This window comes from Plodia interpunctella, chromosome 22, assembly GCF_027563975.2.
Source record: "Plodia interpunctella isolate USDA-ARS_2022_Savannah chromosome 22, ilPloInte3.2, whole genome shotgun sequence".
Classification (NCBI taxonomy): domain Eukaryota; kingdom Metazoa; phylum Arthropoda; class Insecta; order Lepidoptera; family Pyralidae; genus Plodia; species Plodia interpunctella.
The window spans coordinates 619221-637534 of NC_071315.1; the positions used below are offsets into that span (position 1 = coordinate 619221).

Here is an 18314-nt window from a genome sequence, read left to right on the forward strand (position 1 = left end):
TTATATATTTATTTAATTCCTTTAACAACAACAATATACAGATACCTAGCTTCGGTTGGTGGAAGAAAACGTTGGAGACTAATAAAATAAAAATGGCAACTGATACTCCAGAGAGCGATTTTTCAATAGAATGCTTTCAGAACTACTCAGCTCCCGAAGTATTCGTACAAGGTTTGGCTGGAATGGTTGATCAATCGGACGTCGAAACCATTATTCGGGCGCAGAAAAACATGTAAGTACAAATAGCTTTTTTCCACGGCTTTGCCCGCGTAAATTTCCTTAGAATTGGAAAATTTATTTTTCCCGTATGAAACCCTATCACAGTATTTCAAACTACATGCAACCAAAATTTCAAAGTATGGGTGGGCAGATAAGGCGTGAAGAGTTAATAACTTACTTTCCCATTTATAATATTAGGATTTATTACCAAATGTCAGCTTCCCGAGTTTTATAAATTTCAGGTTACAAAGATTTGAGAAGACAACGGAAATGCTAACAAATTGCAATCAGTTGTCTGCCAGCCGCCTCCGTGCAGCTTCAGTAGAATTCAAAAAACACACCCAGCTACTGCTGGAAATGAAGAAGGACCTGGAGTTCATATTTAAGAAGATTCGCGCTATCAAAAGCAAACTTAGGTAATGGGCCTTTTGGTCGTATTATCTCTCTCACTCAATCCAATACTGAGAAAGAAAGTCAAACAATAGTCATTGTGATAAGTTGTCACTTTGGTAAAGTAGACATTATGTACCAGATGGAAACATATTTTCAAATTTGTAATATTATGTTTATGACAGACAACCTCGGTGGCGCAGTGGTAAAGTGCTTGCCTCTGAACAGAGAGGTCCCAGGTTCGAACCCCGGTCGGGTAATGATGGAAAATTATCTTTTTCTAATTGGCCCGGGTCTTGGATGTTTATCTAATATATTTATTATAAAATTTGGGGCTAGCTCAATTTGTGTGATTTGTCCTAATATATATATGGCTTTAGCAATTAACTTTTAAAAATTTCCAGCTCCCAGTATCCAGATGCCTACAAACATGCTGTAGCAATATCAGTAGCTGACAAGAAGCCTATTGATGAAGAAGATGAAGATCTTAAGCCTACAGACTCAAAATCTGAATCTAAAATGGTGGCAACTGTTTCCACTGAAACTTTGAAACCTACCACCAGTGAGGATAAAAAGAAGGAATGTAAAGACGAAACCCATAATAATGTGGAGAAAGTTGTGGAGAAGAAGGCTAAGAAAGGTAGTAGTTCTTCAGAAACAGAAAGTGCGAGTTCTGGCGACGATAGTAGCACGGACACTGGTTGATGTGCTCAATAGGTTACAATGTAATACTTTAATTGTATTGGTACATTGCTTTATTGCAAAGTTCTGGGACAAAGGCCCGGAAAAATATAATGATCTATTAAACGTCTTAATTTTAAATCAAAATTACAAGAACATTCCTAATGCCTTAGGAAATCCCTAGTCTCTGCCTGCTTATGGGAAACAGTGTGATATTATTTATCGCCAAAGGCACCTGACAAAGAATTAGCAGTCCCATGCATTACTGTCTCATAGAACCATAATAAGATCCATATGGTGTTTTAGACAGCAGCATTTAAATGTTTATAGTACATTATATGAAGGATGATGTATTTCAAATCACTTTTCACTTTGTTGTAAATAGATAATATATAACTTAAGATTAAAACTGAAATATTAACATGTAAATATTACATAATAATCACAGTATTTATTCCTTATCTGATAATAAATGTACAAAACTTAACACTATTTTACCCTACCTGAGAATATATTAACAATTTACATGTAACAAGTAACATGAAGAAAGAATAGTAAAGCTTGATGTATAAAAAATTCGGATTGATGTATAAAAAATAAAGAGGTATTGTGGACATGTAAACTTGTTATGAATTTCCTGATATTTTATGACATACATGTAATATAACAGCCCAAAAATCCTATAGGAAGTTTACGTAAGTGCTAGTTGGATTTTAACTTCATGTTCAAAATTCATCTGCAATTAAACTGCATATTTCTCTGTATATTTCTTCGCATTCAGGACGTACTGGTCTTTATCATGCTTGTACTCATTGGCTATGTCCATCATCAGAGGGTCGTCTGGGTTCGGATTGGCCATCAACGTCTGAAGAGATACAAGTAATGTTTCTAATGTTATTGTCGGCAACCATGCACCTTTTGGTGGCATTTTCAGCATGTCCATGCATATGCGTCCCCCTGAGGATATTTAAAAAGTTAGTTTATAATTAGGTGAATAGCTGTTAGATATAGTAAGTAGCTCCCATAATTTTAGATGTAGAGTCTGTTTCACCACTTTCTGATAAAATATTATATTGTAATCTGACAGATAAACAGTTAAATAAATCTGCCTGATGTGACTGCCCTATCCAACACTTGTGAAACTACAGATACTTTACAACAAGATACTACAAGTTATCAGATACTTTATCACAAAGCGGTGCCTTAAGGCTGATGATTAAGTAACTATAAAGACAGAAGAAAAAAAAAATGATAAATTAAAAAAACAATACCTTTATCTATATTCGGATGGTACACTGGTGTAACGAATTTTACAAGTGGAGGCTCAAAAGGGTACTTTTCTGGTATAGTGACCGTCACTTTGAATTTCCCATTCTCATATGGTGAGCCTTTAGGACCTAGGAGAGTTACAGAGAGGACATCGAAATTATCATCTTTCACTGGTTTGCAAGTGATGCCCCATGGCGGTGTGATTTCGAAATTCTTGACTTCCCGGGCAATACGCGCAGCTCGAGCCACCGAAGTCATTTTGATGGATGGTGTTTCAATTAAAATTTGTATCAGTTTGTCGCGATACACCTATCAAAACAAAAACAATGTGACAACGCGCGGGAAGAACTTAGAACTGACAGCCAGCACATAGTTTTTGACATTGAAATTATTCTCTAAGATTTTTTTACTTTTTATCGGCCATGCACCGCTTCGCTTTGCGTGCCGGCCGCACGACTGCACTAGTCGTGGGCGTTATTTAAACTAACCGTTTCATTCAACTGTTTTCTATGCTCAACGATCCAACTATGTACTAGTTTAATCATAACTGCAAAAGTAGTTGGAATACTCAACTGGTTTGCTTCCAACGTATCCGCGAGCGGCGTGCGCGAGACATGACGCGCCACGGAAACAACCGAACGTAGAACAGTAGTGTGGAAGAAAAAAAAAGACTTATAGTAAACCACCGTACATCTGACCTTCCCACTCGGGCCTCCCGCGGTCGGTTGCCGACGCGATATAGAGAATAGCAATCTCTTTCAAACACCTGCGCGCGCATCGCGTGATACATCGCGCATGCGCACTACGTCATATAGCGCGCCGTTTGCCCCGACGCCTCTGTGCTCGGCAGTCAGCCATTAACCGGCAAGCTATTCACATCTTCCGCGTACCTACACTGATGTGCCGCGATCCGCGCGCTCCCATATCTATCGCGACTTTAATAATTTTAAGGGATTTTTCCGAACCCTTCTGTATTTTGTAACCTCCTGTGTGTGTGTGACAGACAATACATTTTATATGAGACTACCTTGTTTTCTTACACCCCTGAAACCCTTCTCATAGACTGTATTTTTTTCTAACTTATTATTGTTCTCAACTGTTTTGCCTACGTGCAATGCGTTGAGCCAAAAACGGTACGAATCAGATGAAAAAACGAAGTCACGAAGTTAAATCAAACCAGTTGGTGTTTAGTAACTAGTTGCTCTTTAAAAAAACAGTTTAGTTTCGTTGGCTCTAAAAACGTCAACGACCCACCACTACCGGCACGGCACGATATAGGCCGGCACGTCACGCACGCACTGCGACACATTGTCAATGTCATGATATGTCATGTCAATCAATCAACTCTGACTCTAATGTGATTTTTGTTCACTTTACTAAAGTTGGTTGGTTCCAGTTCCAGATTTATTCAAGTCCAAAAATTTCTGCGTTTACTTTTCCAGTTTTCCTATTTATTTAATTTGTGCATCAAGAAATATGCTATTTAGTCAGTGAACAAATATCTAGTATCTTGTGAAAGTTACTGAAATGTTTATTACAATGGAACAGAATTACAACTTTATTAACATCCACTGAACCTGAACCAGTTGCTTTCTATTGCATTATTTTCACGTTTGATATAGGTTCCTATTAATACTTTAAAATGGAGTTGCAAGTGAACCAGGATGTCGAGTTAAGGAAACTGTCGACAGCCCCACTGTGCCGCATAGCGGATATATTGGAGACAAATAGTGACTGGAAAAAAGTAATGTCTCTGATTACCAAGCACCCATTGGATAAAAGTTCTGGCCCCAAATACAACAATGAGCACATGAGGTATAGTTACTTTACATTTTAATGTTTAATTTATTCCTTACACAAGTATTATATTTAATTTGGGAACTTCAGTATGATACATTATAATGCCTAGTTTGCATTTTGATTAGTGTATGTAGTCAAGAGTAATGTCTACCTACCATTTGGCCATACAAAAAGAGAAAATGTTTTTCTACACCTAAATGTTCGACATGAATCTTGAATATGTTATAGATACAATTAAATACAAGATTTTAGGATTTCCTTTTTTCAAAATATGTAACAGATTCAAATTTATCAAAATCATTATTTATTCTACTTTCTAAGTACCTATTTCGTAAAAATCTAATCATTAGACTTTAATCTTAAAGTCTTTATTCAGTGTGTATTTAACAGTAATCATAATCCAAACTTTTCATGATCTTTTGTCTCATAATAAAATTACAGATTGATCGAAGAGCATGCTAAAGCCACCGGCAAAAAATGTGCAGAGGTGTTGTTCGACGAGTGGGGCACTTCAGGGAGAGTCCGACCTACATTACGGATTCTCAAGGAGTTAATACAGAAAGCGGAGATATACAGAGCTGCGGATGTCATTGCTGAGATCCTAAATGGTGAGATAAACTTGTTAGACACAAATTTCAAAGTGTTTTAAACCTTCTAGTGTTGTTATTTTAATTTTCTTATACTATAGTATAGGACTTATACTATGGACACCTGAAACACCAGGGGTGAAACCAGGGCTGTGCTGAATGATCAATTCATGCCCTTATTCACTCAATTTTTTTTTATAAATTCTCAATTTTTTAAATACATTTTATTTTTTATTCTCAAGACTTTCAAACATTAATATTCTTACAGAACCCGCACCACTAAGGCCTATGAAAGGCCCTGCAGCAGCAGTTCCAGGAATAACCATCCTCCTCAATGATTTGAACATGGAGAATGAACACACTATAGGTCCAAACAAGATCCACATGAACCACTATTACAACCAAGACCAACCGTACAATGTTACACCTAACATCAACAATGATACGACAGTCCAAATGCTATCCAGCGCAAATATTCCCATAGTTATTGAATCCATCGGCAACAAGTCTACACACAAATTGGAATCCGTACCAGATATGATTAAATTCTCAGAATCAATGAACTTACCAGACTTCAGTGCTTTAATCCCAAAGTCTTCAACACAAAGTGACACTAACTTATCTATTCCAGTGCTGAACGTGCAAAAATCTCCAGATCTATCAAGAATTGACAACTCAATACTTAAAAGCACAGATTTAGTCCACTTTGAATATAAAGATCTCGAGACGATTACATACAAATTTTTCGATCGGTTATTCACCAGTCAATTTGGACCTACAGGCCGCATAGGATCAGGTGGATTTGGAGAAGTCTATGTCGGTTACCATCCAAGTTACGGTCATGTTGCTGTGAAGCGGATTCGAGACATAAACATAGAGGAGAAACCAGATGTAGCCATGAAAACTTTTAATTCTGAAGTTAAAAGTCTTTTACATTTAAGACATGTGAATATTGTGCCTATTATAGGTTATTCCATAGATGGTCCGGCGTTGTGCTTGGTTTGCGAGTTTGTGGAAGGTGGTTCGTTGGAACAAAACCTAGCTGCCAAAAGATTGAATCAAGCTCAAAGAGTAGCAATAATGGTGGGGACAGCAGAAGGACTGAAGTATATACATCAGACAGAAAGGCTCGTTGGAAGCGAAGAGAAAATAAACAGTGGGTCTGAACATAGTTCAACGAAAAAGAATTATTTCATGCACGGAGATGTCAAAAGTGCTAACATTCTTTTGACTAAAGATTGTGTACCAAAGGTAAGATTGTGTTTTGTAGATTATATTTAGTATTTGTAACAGTCTGGTGATATCCTTATCCATATCACCAGCGCTTGGAAGTCGGAAGTCGGCAGTAGATAAATTTTTTACATCAATAAATGATGTATATCATCCTAACTTGAATAAAGAATTTTTATCCTTATATATACACAAAGTCCGCTGCCGCGTCTGTCTCTCTGTTCACGATAAGCTCAAAAACTACTGCAAGGATTTTAATACGATTTTCACCAATAGAGTGTGATTTAGAACTGAGGAAGGTTTAGGTGTGTAATTTATTGTTTTTTACCGGAGCGAAGCCGCGACTGATGACAATATATTATTCAAAACTGACGGTCGCTCACGACTTTGTTCTTGCTAGACAAAAAGTAATTTATGTTACTCCAGAAAGTCTATATCTGTGCCAAATTTCATAAAAAACCCTGCAGTTTAAAGGTGAAAGAAGAACATTCATAATTTTATTGATATATTAATTTACTTGTTGCAGCTCTGCGACTTTGGTCTAGCCAAGAACATCGACCACACAGTATTCACCACCACACTAATGGGCACCCACGCCTATATGGCCCCGGAAGGCTTCTCCGGCACTGTCACACAGAAAATTGACATCTACAGCTTTGGCATAGTGTTACTTGAACTAATCACTGGATTACGACCAATCATAGTTGAAGCTAAAATGAATATTAAAGATTATGTAGAAGAGAATTGTAAAGGTGATATAAATCGATTATTGGATCCCGTTGTCAAGGATTGGGAGAAAGCAAATGAAGTGTATGAGTTAGCGTTGAAATGTTTAAAAAGGGATCGGTCTGATAGACCGACTATGGATATTGTCTGTGATAATTTGAAAAATATTTTTAAATAAAGATGGAAATGATGTTATGTTTACATTATGTAATCTAAATAATTTTACGATATGATTATATGTGCAAAAATATGTCCCTATATATGACATGCTAGGACGTGATAGTTTAAAAAAATATATATTTTCGACAATTATTAATGTATAAATAAGTAAACAATGTAAGTATATTTTACAATAAATTTTATTTGTTAATGACTTTGTATAATTTTTTTATTATCTTCATTTCTGGGTATATTTATTTATGGTGAGTATAATATATACACGCACCATTCTATTATTGAAAGTAAGAAAAGAAAATTAAAATATAAAAAAAAACTCGATGTTTTTTATACAACCAACAACCTTTTTCGTATGAAAAAGGTTGTTGGCTGTATAAAAAACATCGAGTTTTATTTGTATCCCGAGCTCAAGGCTTCAATCTCACTTGATGCCATTACTTGACCCCATTATGAATTATACTCGCTGGCGCAGTTGACGAGTTATGTATGAATTAGTAGGTACTCCGCACAACAAAGTACTTACTAAATCCATGGTACACATATTTGATTTTCGCGCAATGATAGAAATTGTGAACGCACCAAATGCTAATAAGAAAAACTAAACGCATCTGCAACAAATGTCAAAAGTGAAAATACTGCAGCAGCGCCTCTGACGGAGTTCTACAAGACTGCAGTAAATTCGACCGAAGATCGCATTGTAATACTTTACGGAGATTATATTTTCCACTATTATTGCAATTTCGTGGTAATATCAATAACTTTTCTAATATCGTGAATATAATAACATTCATAATTTATTCTTAATCATTAATTTGGGTAAATTAAGTGAAACAGTGTGTAAATATGTGAAATTAGCATTTCCCTCTGGCCACTGCAAGTTGGAAGAAATCTCGGGTAAGTTATTTTTTTTTCTGTATCAGCATTTGAGTTGGAAGTGAATTCTTATAACACGTTAACGTTTACGCATGTTGTCGGTCCTGAATTAGGTGTTATGTATGTTGTTACAGCGTAGCGAAAATCGATATTATCCGTACTAGATCTTTTATTTATTAATGTGTTAATATGCGCCTATTGATTCGAATGCGGCTATGGAAGTGAGTCTTCTTGTGTATAGTTACAGAGGATGTTACATAGTATTTGACGTCGATTTTGTTTACGTTTCTACCGGCAATTCAAGTGTTCCTTGAAATCTACTCACGACTCACATACCTAAATGTATAATATACGTTGAGCTGCTATAAGAAACTGTAAACCAACAGAGTTCTATAGAATCTTGCCATGAATAGTATGTTAAAGCTTTTGTCCAAGAGTTGCTAACCAATTACAAGTGAACACTTTTTAATATGAGGCGCTAAAACACATTTGCACGATTCACATTATTTTTTACTCCTCCTCCTCCTGACGACCTCGGTGGCGCAGTGGTAAAGTGCTTGTCTCTGAACCGAGAGGTCCCAGGTTCGATTCCCGGTTGGGTCACGATGGAAAATTATCTTTTTTTGATTGGCCCGGGCCTTGGATGGTTATCTATATATGTATTTGTTATAAAATATAGTATTGTTCAGTTAGTATCCCATAACACAAGTCTCGAACTTACTTTGGGGCTAGCTCAATCTGTGTGATTTGTCTTAATATATTTATTTATTTATTTATACTAATTTTTATTTATATCTATGTTAACATAAGTAATATAGGTAAGCAAGACATAGATACATGAATAAATAAACAATTCAAATCACACACTGAAATTATATATTATCTTATATTACATTCAACTAGCTGTGCCCCAGGGCTCCTCTTCCATGATACCAACTACACTATCGCCAAGCTCAGCGAAATACACTTACATAATTTATAGGAATTTAAATTAAAACTACGAAAGTCTTGTTAGACAACAATAATTTTCACAGATACTCAATGAGATAAAAAGATACGGACATAAAAAAAATCATTTAATATATGACGTCTAAATGCGAGAATAATGTGTTTAAAAAAGTGTTGAGATATTATATGAAATCTCTTTGTAGTAAGTGTCCAGCAAAATATCAAAACCACATTACACATACCTATATTGCCTGCTGTAATGAAGACTTGCCTTAGACTGACCGTCAGTTTTTTAATACCACTCTTTCTTTAAACATGAACTATATTATGTGAAAAGTACCACTTATCATTACTTGTTTAACTATTACAAGCCATATGTTATCCTTCAAGAATTCTTATACTATTACCTCAATGATTACATGACTTTTAACTAAAAACACTGAATATTGTAACACCTGTTTAGACTTGAAACTTACATGATCATAAAACCTTTCTCTTACATCACAATGATTAGCGGCCACGGCTCTGTTCATGTTTATTTTCCACAGGAGCATATTTTTTTTCTGGATATTGGTATGTCCTTCTCCATACTTCAAACTAATTACATGTATGCAAAATTTCAAGAAGATTGTTGAATAGAAACAAACTTAATTTCACATGAATTTATTTTTTCTTAATATAAGTAAGCTAGGTTAATATATAGTATATCATCATATAGTGCCCACAGCTGAGTTAATCTGGGTGCTTACCATCATCTCTTATGGAACGATTCATACTAAAAATTAAGTCGATGGTACGAATTTGCGATGCGGTTCAGTTTATGTCGTATAGTGGATCGCGTTATGAGATGATGGTAAGCCCCAAGTTAACCAAACCAATTGACTATTGACTTTTAATAAATTGTCTAAACAACAGTGAAAACTGCATCATGCATTTAGAAACTGATTCTATGTCGTGTTTCATTGGTTTTCGAATGTGTTATTATTGCTAATTTTATTTTATACTTTGTTATCAATTTGTATCAAATCTCACTTAATCCGTTCGTATTCGAATCTATGCCAACCTTGGCGCGTATAGGAAAGTTTCGATATTTATCACAAATGTACGAAATTTTCCAAAAAATAGCGCAGTTTATCAAATCTGGATGGAGGACACTCGGTCTGCGGTCTGTCTGTCTGTAACAAGGTCGTGCGAAGTCAGGAAATCGGCGACATATTGATAAAAGTTGTAAACATGATAAAATTAAAAAAATCACGAATTCTATTTCGTTCTATTTCCAAACTCTTTATTTATGTTTTTTAGAGATATTATCAAGAAGTAATAAGTTTTTTTTACAAAAAAATTTTTTTTACACAACCTTTTATTGTTGCTGGAGAGATTTTATTGCTTTCAATGCAATGACAAAACCCTCATGTCCGTCCAGTAAAGCGTTAAGGAGTTCCCTCGTCCGGGCCGTTCTTGGATGCACCATTAGACCTTGCTTATCATTATAATGCAAACTAAAAATTTAAAATTATAAAGAAAGATTGGAGGAAGGAAAAAATCTTGGCTGCGGAACATCCGAGAATGGACCGGGAGAGCGAGCGTAGCTGAGCTGTTCCCCCGAGCTAAGGACAAGAAGGACTTCACCATGCTAATCGCTAACCTTCACTAGATGGAGAAGCACCCATAGAAGAAGAAGAAAATTATAAAAAATACTAAAGTTTTCAATTTTATGCACAGTAGCGCCATTTTACTGCGCCATTGACTATCCTACGTTTTGACCAAATCCTATGAGATTCGCATATTCCATACATTCCAAATGTCATAAAATCTGGCCCAGCCGTCTGAGCGTGAAGAAGTAACAAACATACTCACAAACTTTCGCCTTTGGTATGGATAGCAGATCAAACAAAACAATGCTCCACAGCCTGATAAAACCTGAGTGTGGAAAGCGCATGTCCAGTCCAGATGAACTTGGCTGCATGCCGGGTGACACAATACGTAATAATGACTTCCTTGTTTTGTCTAGGACACCGATGCTATGTTGTATTTTGCAATAGTATTCCGTGATCCAGGTTAGGGTATAGCAAGATTTTACCACAGTTTAATAATACAGGCAGTTGTCCTGCCTGGACAACCAATATAACCTGGACAACTATTAATATTAGCAACCGAGGAAGCAGGGTCCGCAAAAAGACTCATTTAAATTTAAAATTATTTTCTATTGTGTTCACGTATTGAAAGTGTATAATTTAATGAAATTATTGTGATTTGTATCTAGAATTAAATTAAATAACATAGGAAGGAAGGAGCGGAGTCTCCTGGCACAAGCATATTTTTGCTTAAAAGGAGGCTCCAGTAACATGCACAACCATTGTAATTCATAGATACCCAATTAACATATATTTTATTTTATTTATACAACCGTCGTGGATGGAGCGGATGACTGTTAGATAATGCTTTTATCACGAAGTCCACCTTTCGTACTTTTGCTAATTGTATTTGGTGCAATATAATTTCATATTAAGTAGTTACGTTACGGTATATAATTATATCCCTAGGGACATAACTACGGCTTTATCTATCACTAGCTGTTTACCCGCGGCTTCGCCCGTTATAATGCCCTTGCGAACAGTTTTTCTACGTATTAAAATGGGATTGGGTTATGTAGTTAATAAAATATCCATAGCGCATTTAAAATGCACACAGGGCTATCTAGTGTTATATTAAACATTATATACTATTATTTTATTACAATTTAGCGCCTCCTTTATAAAAATATACAGAATTTTCGTCAAATCCCACGTCCTTCTTCATGCTCTTATTGCGAAATTTCAAGAAGATTGATTGAGTAGATAACTCGTGAACAGGTAACAAACAAACAAACACTTTCGCATTTATAATATTAAGTTTGAGTGGGATTACTTTTGGGATACTGCAATGCAACAGACGCACGCCTTAACCCCTTGCACACGACCCAATTTTACGGCCAATTTGATTAGATTGACAATCAAATTGGGTCGTGTGGACGAAATATGAAATTCAAGGTCATTGGGTGGTCGGCATCGCCCGATTTGGTATTGCTCAGTCAAATACTGAAATTGGCGATTTAGTGTATACGTGTGGACGCACGATCAGATTGTACCCAATTCAATCGGCAATCAAATTGGGCAATCAGATTGTATCGTGTCGAAGGGGTTTTAATAACGCAAAGGGCCGACCTTGTTCCTGTTTCAGCTGCTCATACTGACCTTGACGTTGGTTTTCCCACGCTGAAACGGCGAAGGTCGAATGGCAGTTGATCTAACACGACCGATGCATAAAAACTTCTGAATGATAAAGATGCATAAACTTGTGATGCATAAAGAATTCTGTGTCTTGTTTCAGTCCTGTAAAATGTTGTATATGGATTCATGTCTGTGACATAGCAGATTCACTCCAGGACTTCTAACTGCGCTGGTACGGCCACGTCTTGCGTAAATCTATGGACAAATTACATAGAGATTAATTGCCTATCCTCTATGTTGTACAGGGGGCTTATCCTCATCTCTTAACGCGATCCACTTCAAGATCTAAACTAAAGTACATCGCAAATTCGTACCGTCGACTTAATTTTTAGTATGAATGCGAGTTATTGTAGGTAGATTTTAGGTTCCTAAATTGAACTGAGTTTCATTGGAATCGTACTGTAAAATTTGATGGTAGGTCTGCGCAGGTCTGTGCAGTTGGAGACGCACAGCGCAACTAATTATGGCAAACTCAGATGAATAAATGAACATTACGCATGAATGAATGACCCATACTATCTAAAGCCACGTATTAAGCGATAGTCTATAACTGTCATTAAATGGGGTAGTCTGGGATGAGGGCCACATGAGCAGACAGTATCAGTAGCTACTATAACCCAATTTCTCCATGTTCTGCTTGTCCATGCCCAATTTTCCCTTTACATACTAAAGGCCAAATAAAGACGCAACTATAATACTACGTACACTTCGCAGAAATAAAGAATTGAGATATTAATCATCGGGAGTGATAAATTGCTCTGGAGCGGTTGCCAGCTGTCGCTTCTGCGTGTCTCCGTTCCGTCTCCACGCTTAAGACGCTGCTGCCTGAGATATATTAAAATAGACCAGAATTAGACCTTGGAACAATACTAAAACACTGCAAAATTAACGATACAAAAAGTTGTCTGCATGGGTAACTCACTCTGGTCCATTTCTGCCGCGAGCAGCGCTTGCATTGTTGTGTTCCAGTTTTAATGGTGAGGGAGGCAGTGCAATCACAGGGTACTGAAAAGACCTAGATCAATAAGTAGGCTGCGCGCATGTTACACCTTATGGTCTTAGTTATTTACAAAAACTACCCACTCTTCTATACGACGACGCGTTGAAGACGAGTGAGAATTAATGGTGTCGATTATTATATATAAAATAAGCATTTGAGCAGTCATATTTTCTAAGATGCTTCGATTCGAAACCCGACGACATGAAACTTTGTGTCTTTCGTGTAGATACAGCGCCTTAATACTCTTAAGACACGATGTATTTTTGTGCCACCAAATATTGCTATGTAACATCATATTCATGGCTCGACACTTAATTTATTCTCTTCATTTGCCACGGATCTACGTTTGTGGGAATTTCGATCTGCTGACCTACCATCGACTTTTACAGAACGATTCCAATGCAACTCAGCTCAATTTAGGCATCTAAAATGAATCGCATTCATACAAAAATTTAAGTCGATGGTACGAATTTGCGATGAAGTTCAGTTTAGGTCGTAAAGTGGATCGCGTTAAGATGGTAAGCCCTCTGATCAGGGGGCTTACCATCATCTATTAACGCGATGAGTTGCATTGGAATAGTTCCGTAAAAGTTAATGGTAGGCCTGCTGGTCTGAAATTACTGTCAAAGAATTAGAAACTGTTTTATGAAATAGACTTTGTACCATCAGCCATGAAGTGTCGGAGCCCAAAGTCGCTTTACTACATTGTCTTCGTTTGAAATTTTTATGGGTTCAAATGTGTGGACCCATAAAATGGGTGTATTTTTATGTGTATGTGTATGTTTGTTAGTCTTTCACGCAAAATATATTGGACAGATTGTTATAAAATTTGTTACGCGGGTAGAATATAACCTTGAATAAAACATAGGGTACTTTTTATACCGAAATCCCGAGCAAAGCCCCTAGGCAAAGCTAGTGTCATATATAAATACAATCAGTTTATCAAAAACCTCTACATAAGGAAATTATGAAGGCTCTTCTTCGTCGACATTTCTAATTGCAATAAATTAAGGGCCTTAAAGTTGGATCGCTCCCGACGTTCCAGTCTTAATTCATTTTAAAATTAGGTCATCATGGTAACATCGGGAGCTGATAGACCTACAGTTACTTTTTTTTAGCGTAGTCAGGCTTGCCAACTCAAAAAAAAGTCATTTCCGGGATTTCCCAGCTCGGCATCTGAGATTTTGGTATATTACGCGGGACACAATCAATACATGCAAAATGGTAGCGAAAAATACTATATATATATATTTAAATCATATAATAAAGAATATCGAATGAACGAACACCGAACGCTCCTCAAGCGAAATATGTAATGCGTGATTATTCATGAAATAATATAAAAAATTAAAGTATTATCAATGATCATCGATTTCCGAGACAAAAGGCGTCCCGCAAGGGATCATGGCGGGACGGCTCAAAAATTGACCCAGAAGCGGGACGTCCTGGAAAATCCGGGGCGGTTGGCAAACCTACTAGTCAGTCTACCTGGACACTGGTGTCAATGTCATTAGCAATAACTTTTCCCCATTAGCAATAAATAAATATATTTGGACAAATCACACAGACTGAGCTAGCCCCAAAGTAAGTTCGAGACTTGTGTTGTATATATAGTTATACTGACTCAACGTTACTATATTTTATAACAAATACATATATAGATAAACATCCAAGACCCGGGCCAATCAGAAAAAGATCATTTTCCATCATGACCCGACCGGGGATCGAACCCGGGACCTCTCGGTTCAGTGGCAAGCACTTTACCACTGCGCCACCGAGGTCGTCAAAATCAAACTGCTAAATCATTGTTCGGACAAGCGCACCATGGAAATTGGATAACGAGCGTTTACGACGGTTGCGCAATGTTGTGCAATAGACTTAATATGGCTTAGGTAGGACGCTGGAACCTTGAGAAGTCACTGGGGCATGAGGTAGGATTTATACCATCGTCTTCTTCTTGGCAGTTGTAAAATGCTTGCCTCTGAACCGAGAGGTCCAGGGTCGATCCCCGGTCGGGTCAATACCCGCGCCTATTTCCATAGTCCAGTGTCCGAAAGACCTATTTGTCGTCTCCATTTTTATACATGTACCATCTACGTTTCGCGCGGGTGAAGTCTACGTCAAAGTTGCAACTACGGTACATATCGATGCCACTGAATTTCATAATGAATTATGTCTGTTGTATGTACCTAATATAAGTCTTTTACAACGCAAATGTCAACCACGAATACTGTTCGCAACACCTCAAACACGTACTGTATCCCATGCACAGTCTCCGCTGTGCCGCATGCCAGCGGATCTCAACGCGTTCCTGAACCAGGAACCTGAGTGTGATATGTTTGTGGATGGATGGAAGACGCTTGTCAGGAATTGTTTGCAGTTTTGTGAGATTGACGAATGTGAGTCAACGTGTTTACGATGATATTGTGTTTCTCTAAGAAATTTTTGTAAGTGCCTATTTTTTCTTACTAAATATTTTTAAAGGATACATATTGTGTACCGTTGTATTTAGCTAAATAAATAAATAATAATACATACAACTCACACTAAGAAGTTTTAACTTTTGCCGAGGAAAACACGTAGTTAATTAAAACTACTATAAATATAATTTAATAAATATATTAGGACAAATCACACAGATTGAGCTAGCCCCAAATTAAGTTCGAGACTTGTGTTATGGGTTACTAACTCAACGATACTATATTTTATAACAAATACATATATAGGTAAACATCCAAGACCCGGGCCAATCAGAAAAAGATCATTTTCCATCATGACCCGACCGGGGATCGAACCCGGTTCAGAGGTGTCGGTCCCACTGCGCCACTGAGGTCGTCGCACTCACTATGAAAATATCAGTTAAACCGGGCAAAGGCAACTGAAATATATCTGCGATAATTACGTAATTTTGTTTGTTCTAAGATGTTTCAAATATCACGCGTTTATTCCTTTATTAGGCGTTAACAAAACATACTTACGTTTTATGCACAGTAGCGCCATTTTACTGCACCATTTGACTTTCAGACGTTTCGACCAAATCCTACGGGAATGGCGTACTTTCAGAATAAAAAGTAGTTTATATGTTAATTGAAGGTATTAGTTTATTAAAGGTATTACCTCAATACCAAATTTCATTAAAAGTCGCCAAGCCGTTTGATAGAAATTCTATGCAGCAATCCAATATTATGCCCCTTGATCCATGCCTAATCGTTGTGTCCTATAACATATAACCCAGTCTACAAAATATCAATGATGTCTGCCGGCGATTGTTGTCGCCCCGTTGTCATGACTGCAAGTTCTTTTTAGTAAATACAAAAGCTGTTAGGTGACGCATTTTATTGAACTAGAAATGATGAGCGTTTCACCATTCATTCCATTTCTAGGAGGCAGCATAAATCTGACTTGTGATATCGCCGTAGAATAGAACCACTCGATATTCTCCCGTGGATGTCGTACGAGGCGGTTAAGGGACACATAGCCTTGGCCGCTGTTTGGTTACATGCTTACGTGCCTTGGGACCGCTATCCCAAGACAAGCGGCGGTTGTTACATCACAGAAAAATCTAAATGTTAAACGTTCATTCTGATCCCGCGCTTTGTGGCGTTTCAGCTCTGAAACTATTGTAACTAATTTTTGTTTGTTACCTCTTCACGCTCTATCTCCTCAATCAATCTACTTGAAATTTTGCATACATGTAGTTTGAAGTATGGTGAAGGACGACGTGGACAAACGACGGGCGTGCAAAACGGAAAACACAAACTCAACGAGAATGTCTGAGTGCGAGTCGCACCCGCGCACCGAGTGTTCCGTGCGTGTCACCTTGTAGATGTTTCATTACTTACAATAGTTGAGCACTCGTTGATTGAAATGCAAATATATAATTACTAGCTTTTTTAGCATCGCCCGCGTGAATTTTGCGTGACGCTACTGTCTTGGTCGGTTGGCCTATCTGTTAATAATAGTTCCTCATATTGCCATGGGCCCTCTTCGTCATACGTCTCTAAGCTCGACGATCAATTGAGAAACGCGCCATGATATGACAGTTTGACATTGACAGCCGATCATAATTTTCTTCTTTATCCTCCAGCCAGCATCGTAATATTACAATCTCTGACATATAGATGTACGAAAAACATGAAATTAGTGTACGGAGTACCTACTAATTCCATGCCAAAAAATGATTTGAAGACAATTCATATTTAGAAAATCAAATTATTTATTCAGAAATTAGGCCTTCACAGGCACTTTTTCACGTCATATTTTAAATTAAATGATGTTTACCAAAGCTAAAACTACTAGCATCGGAACGACCACTGCTGAGAAGAAATGCCGAAAGAAACTCATTCAAACAGTGTTGGTCCCTATTATGCCAGAAGGGCTTACCATTTTTTAAATATAAATTTATGTATAATTTTTTATCACTAATATAACAATGTAAGTACACAATAAATTACATGGTCAAAAGGTATATTGAAACATATTATGATTGTGATCAAGTGCTGATAAAAGGAAAATATATATACCTATATATATATATATGTATGATTAACCAAACAAAAAAAAACTTTTAATAGAATACGATTCAAAAGACGAAGCCATTCAAGTCTAGGTGATACAAGTAGTAATATATAGTCGATAGTAAGATCGTTGTGTCAGTTATTTACGTTACGAAGACACATTTAATTGAGCTGATAAATAGGGGTGATAGTTACGTGCCCCCCATTAGTGCAAGTTTTAGATAGTGACAGTGAGACTGTGGAGAGGCGAAGAGGATACTACATAGGGTTTATCATTTAGTTTTTCTGGACTTTGTAATGCTAATCTTACTTCAGATTAAAAAAATTCTTCACTCACATAGAAAAAAAAACATGACAAACTTATATTTGCAATTCATTTAATACAAAATAAGTGCATGCGCCCGCAAATTTAAGTTTGTCAACTTTTGTAAGTACATCTACAAGGTGTTACGAAAGCTAAGATCCGAGATCTACTCAACTGGGTCGGTTTTTTATTAACAATATTCAAATTAAGATATTGATGACTCAACTAAGGGAAAGCGATAATTAAACAGGACGATGTCACGACACTGCGTGCGCTCATCAAAACAAACGCGAACAATGCGAGAAGGCATCGATTTAAAATCGA

General features: G+C 36.9%; 4 protein-coding genes across 6 annotated transcripts in view; 3 read left to right on the plus strand and 1 right to left on the minus strand.

The window, feature by feature from the left end:
* On the plus strand, positions 1-1912 carry LOC128679877 (uncharacterized protein). Its single transcript, XM_053762360.2, has 3 exons — positions 1-232; positions 462-635; positions 1014-1912. The coding sequence occupies exons 1-3, from the start codon at positions 93-95 to the stop codon at positions 1312-1314; spliced, it is 615 nt and encodes a 204-aa protein (XP_053618335.1). The 5' UTR covers positions 1-92; the 3' UTR covers positions 1315-1912.
* On the minus strand, positions 1826-3553 carry LOC128679878 (ubiquitin-conjugating enzyme E2 T-like). Its single transcript, XM_053762362.2, has 2 exons — positions 2562-3553; positions 1826-2247 (listed from the first exon to the last, which is right to left on the minus strand). The coding sequence occupies exons 1-2, from the start codon at positions 2815-2817 to the stop codon at positions 2033-2035; spliced, it is 471 nt and encodes a 156-aa protein (XP_053618337.1). The 5' UTR covers positions 2818-3553; the 3' UTR covers positions 1826-2032.
* A 351-nt stretch (positions 3554-3904) lies between these two features.
* Positions 3905-7272, plus strand: LOC128679902 (interleukin-1 receptor-associated kinase 4-like). The gene is made up of 4 exons (XM_053762402.2): positions 3905-4374; positions 4801-4967; positions 5215-6197; positions 6703-7272. The coding sequence occupies exons 1-4, from the start codon at positions 4202-4204 to the stop codon at positions 7078-7080; spliced, it is 1701 nt and encodes a 566-aa protein (XP_053618377.1). The 5' UTR covers positions 3905-4201; the 3' UTR covers positions 7081-7272.
* Positions 7273-7728: 456 nt separating this feature from the next.
* The window catches only part of LOC128679901 (oxidative stress-induced growth inhibitor 1-like), a 51860-nt gene continuing 41274 nt past the window's right edge, over positions 7729-18314 (plus strand). For all 3 annotated transcript variants that reach the window (XM_053762401.1, XM_053762398.2, XM_053762399.2), the window contains exon 1: positions 7729-7973. The gene's annotated coding sequence lies outside the window, so the exon portion shown is untranslated. The remainder of the gene's footprint in view (positions 7974-18314) is intronic.

Coding starts and splice junctions, on each gene's coding strand:
- LOC128679877 (XM_053762360.2), top strand. CDS start 93: ATGGCAACTGATACTCCAGAGAGCGATTTTTCAATAGAATGCTTTCAG. Junction 233..461: donor ATTCGGGCGCAGAAAAACAT/GTAAGTACAAAT, acceptor TATAAATTTCAG/GTTACAAAGATTTGAGAAGA. Junction 636..1,013: donor GCTATCAAAAGCAAACTTAG/GTAATGGGCCTT, acceptor AAAAATTTCCAG/CTCCCAGTATCCAGATGCCT.
- LOC128679878 (XM_053762362.2), bottom strand. CDS start 2,817: ATGACTTCGGTGGCTCGAGCTGCGCGTATTGCCCGGGAAGTCAAGAAT. Junction 2,248..2,561: donor CCATCCGAATATAGATAAAG/GTATTGTTTTTT, acceptor AAATATCCTCAG/GGGGACGCATATGCATGGAC.
- LOC128679902 (XM_053762402.2), top strand. CDS start 4,202: ATGGAGTTGCAAGTGAACCAGGATGTCGAGTTAAGGAAACTGTCGACA. Junction 4,968..5,214: donor CATTGCTGAGATCCTAAATG/GTGAGATAAACT, acceptor ATATTCTTACAG/AACCCGCACCACTAAGGCCT. Junction 6,198..6,702: donor CTAAAGATTGTGTACCAAAG/GTAAGATTGTGT, acceptor TACTTGTTGCAG/CTCTGCGACTTTGGTCTAGC.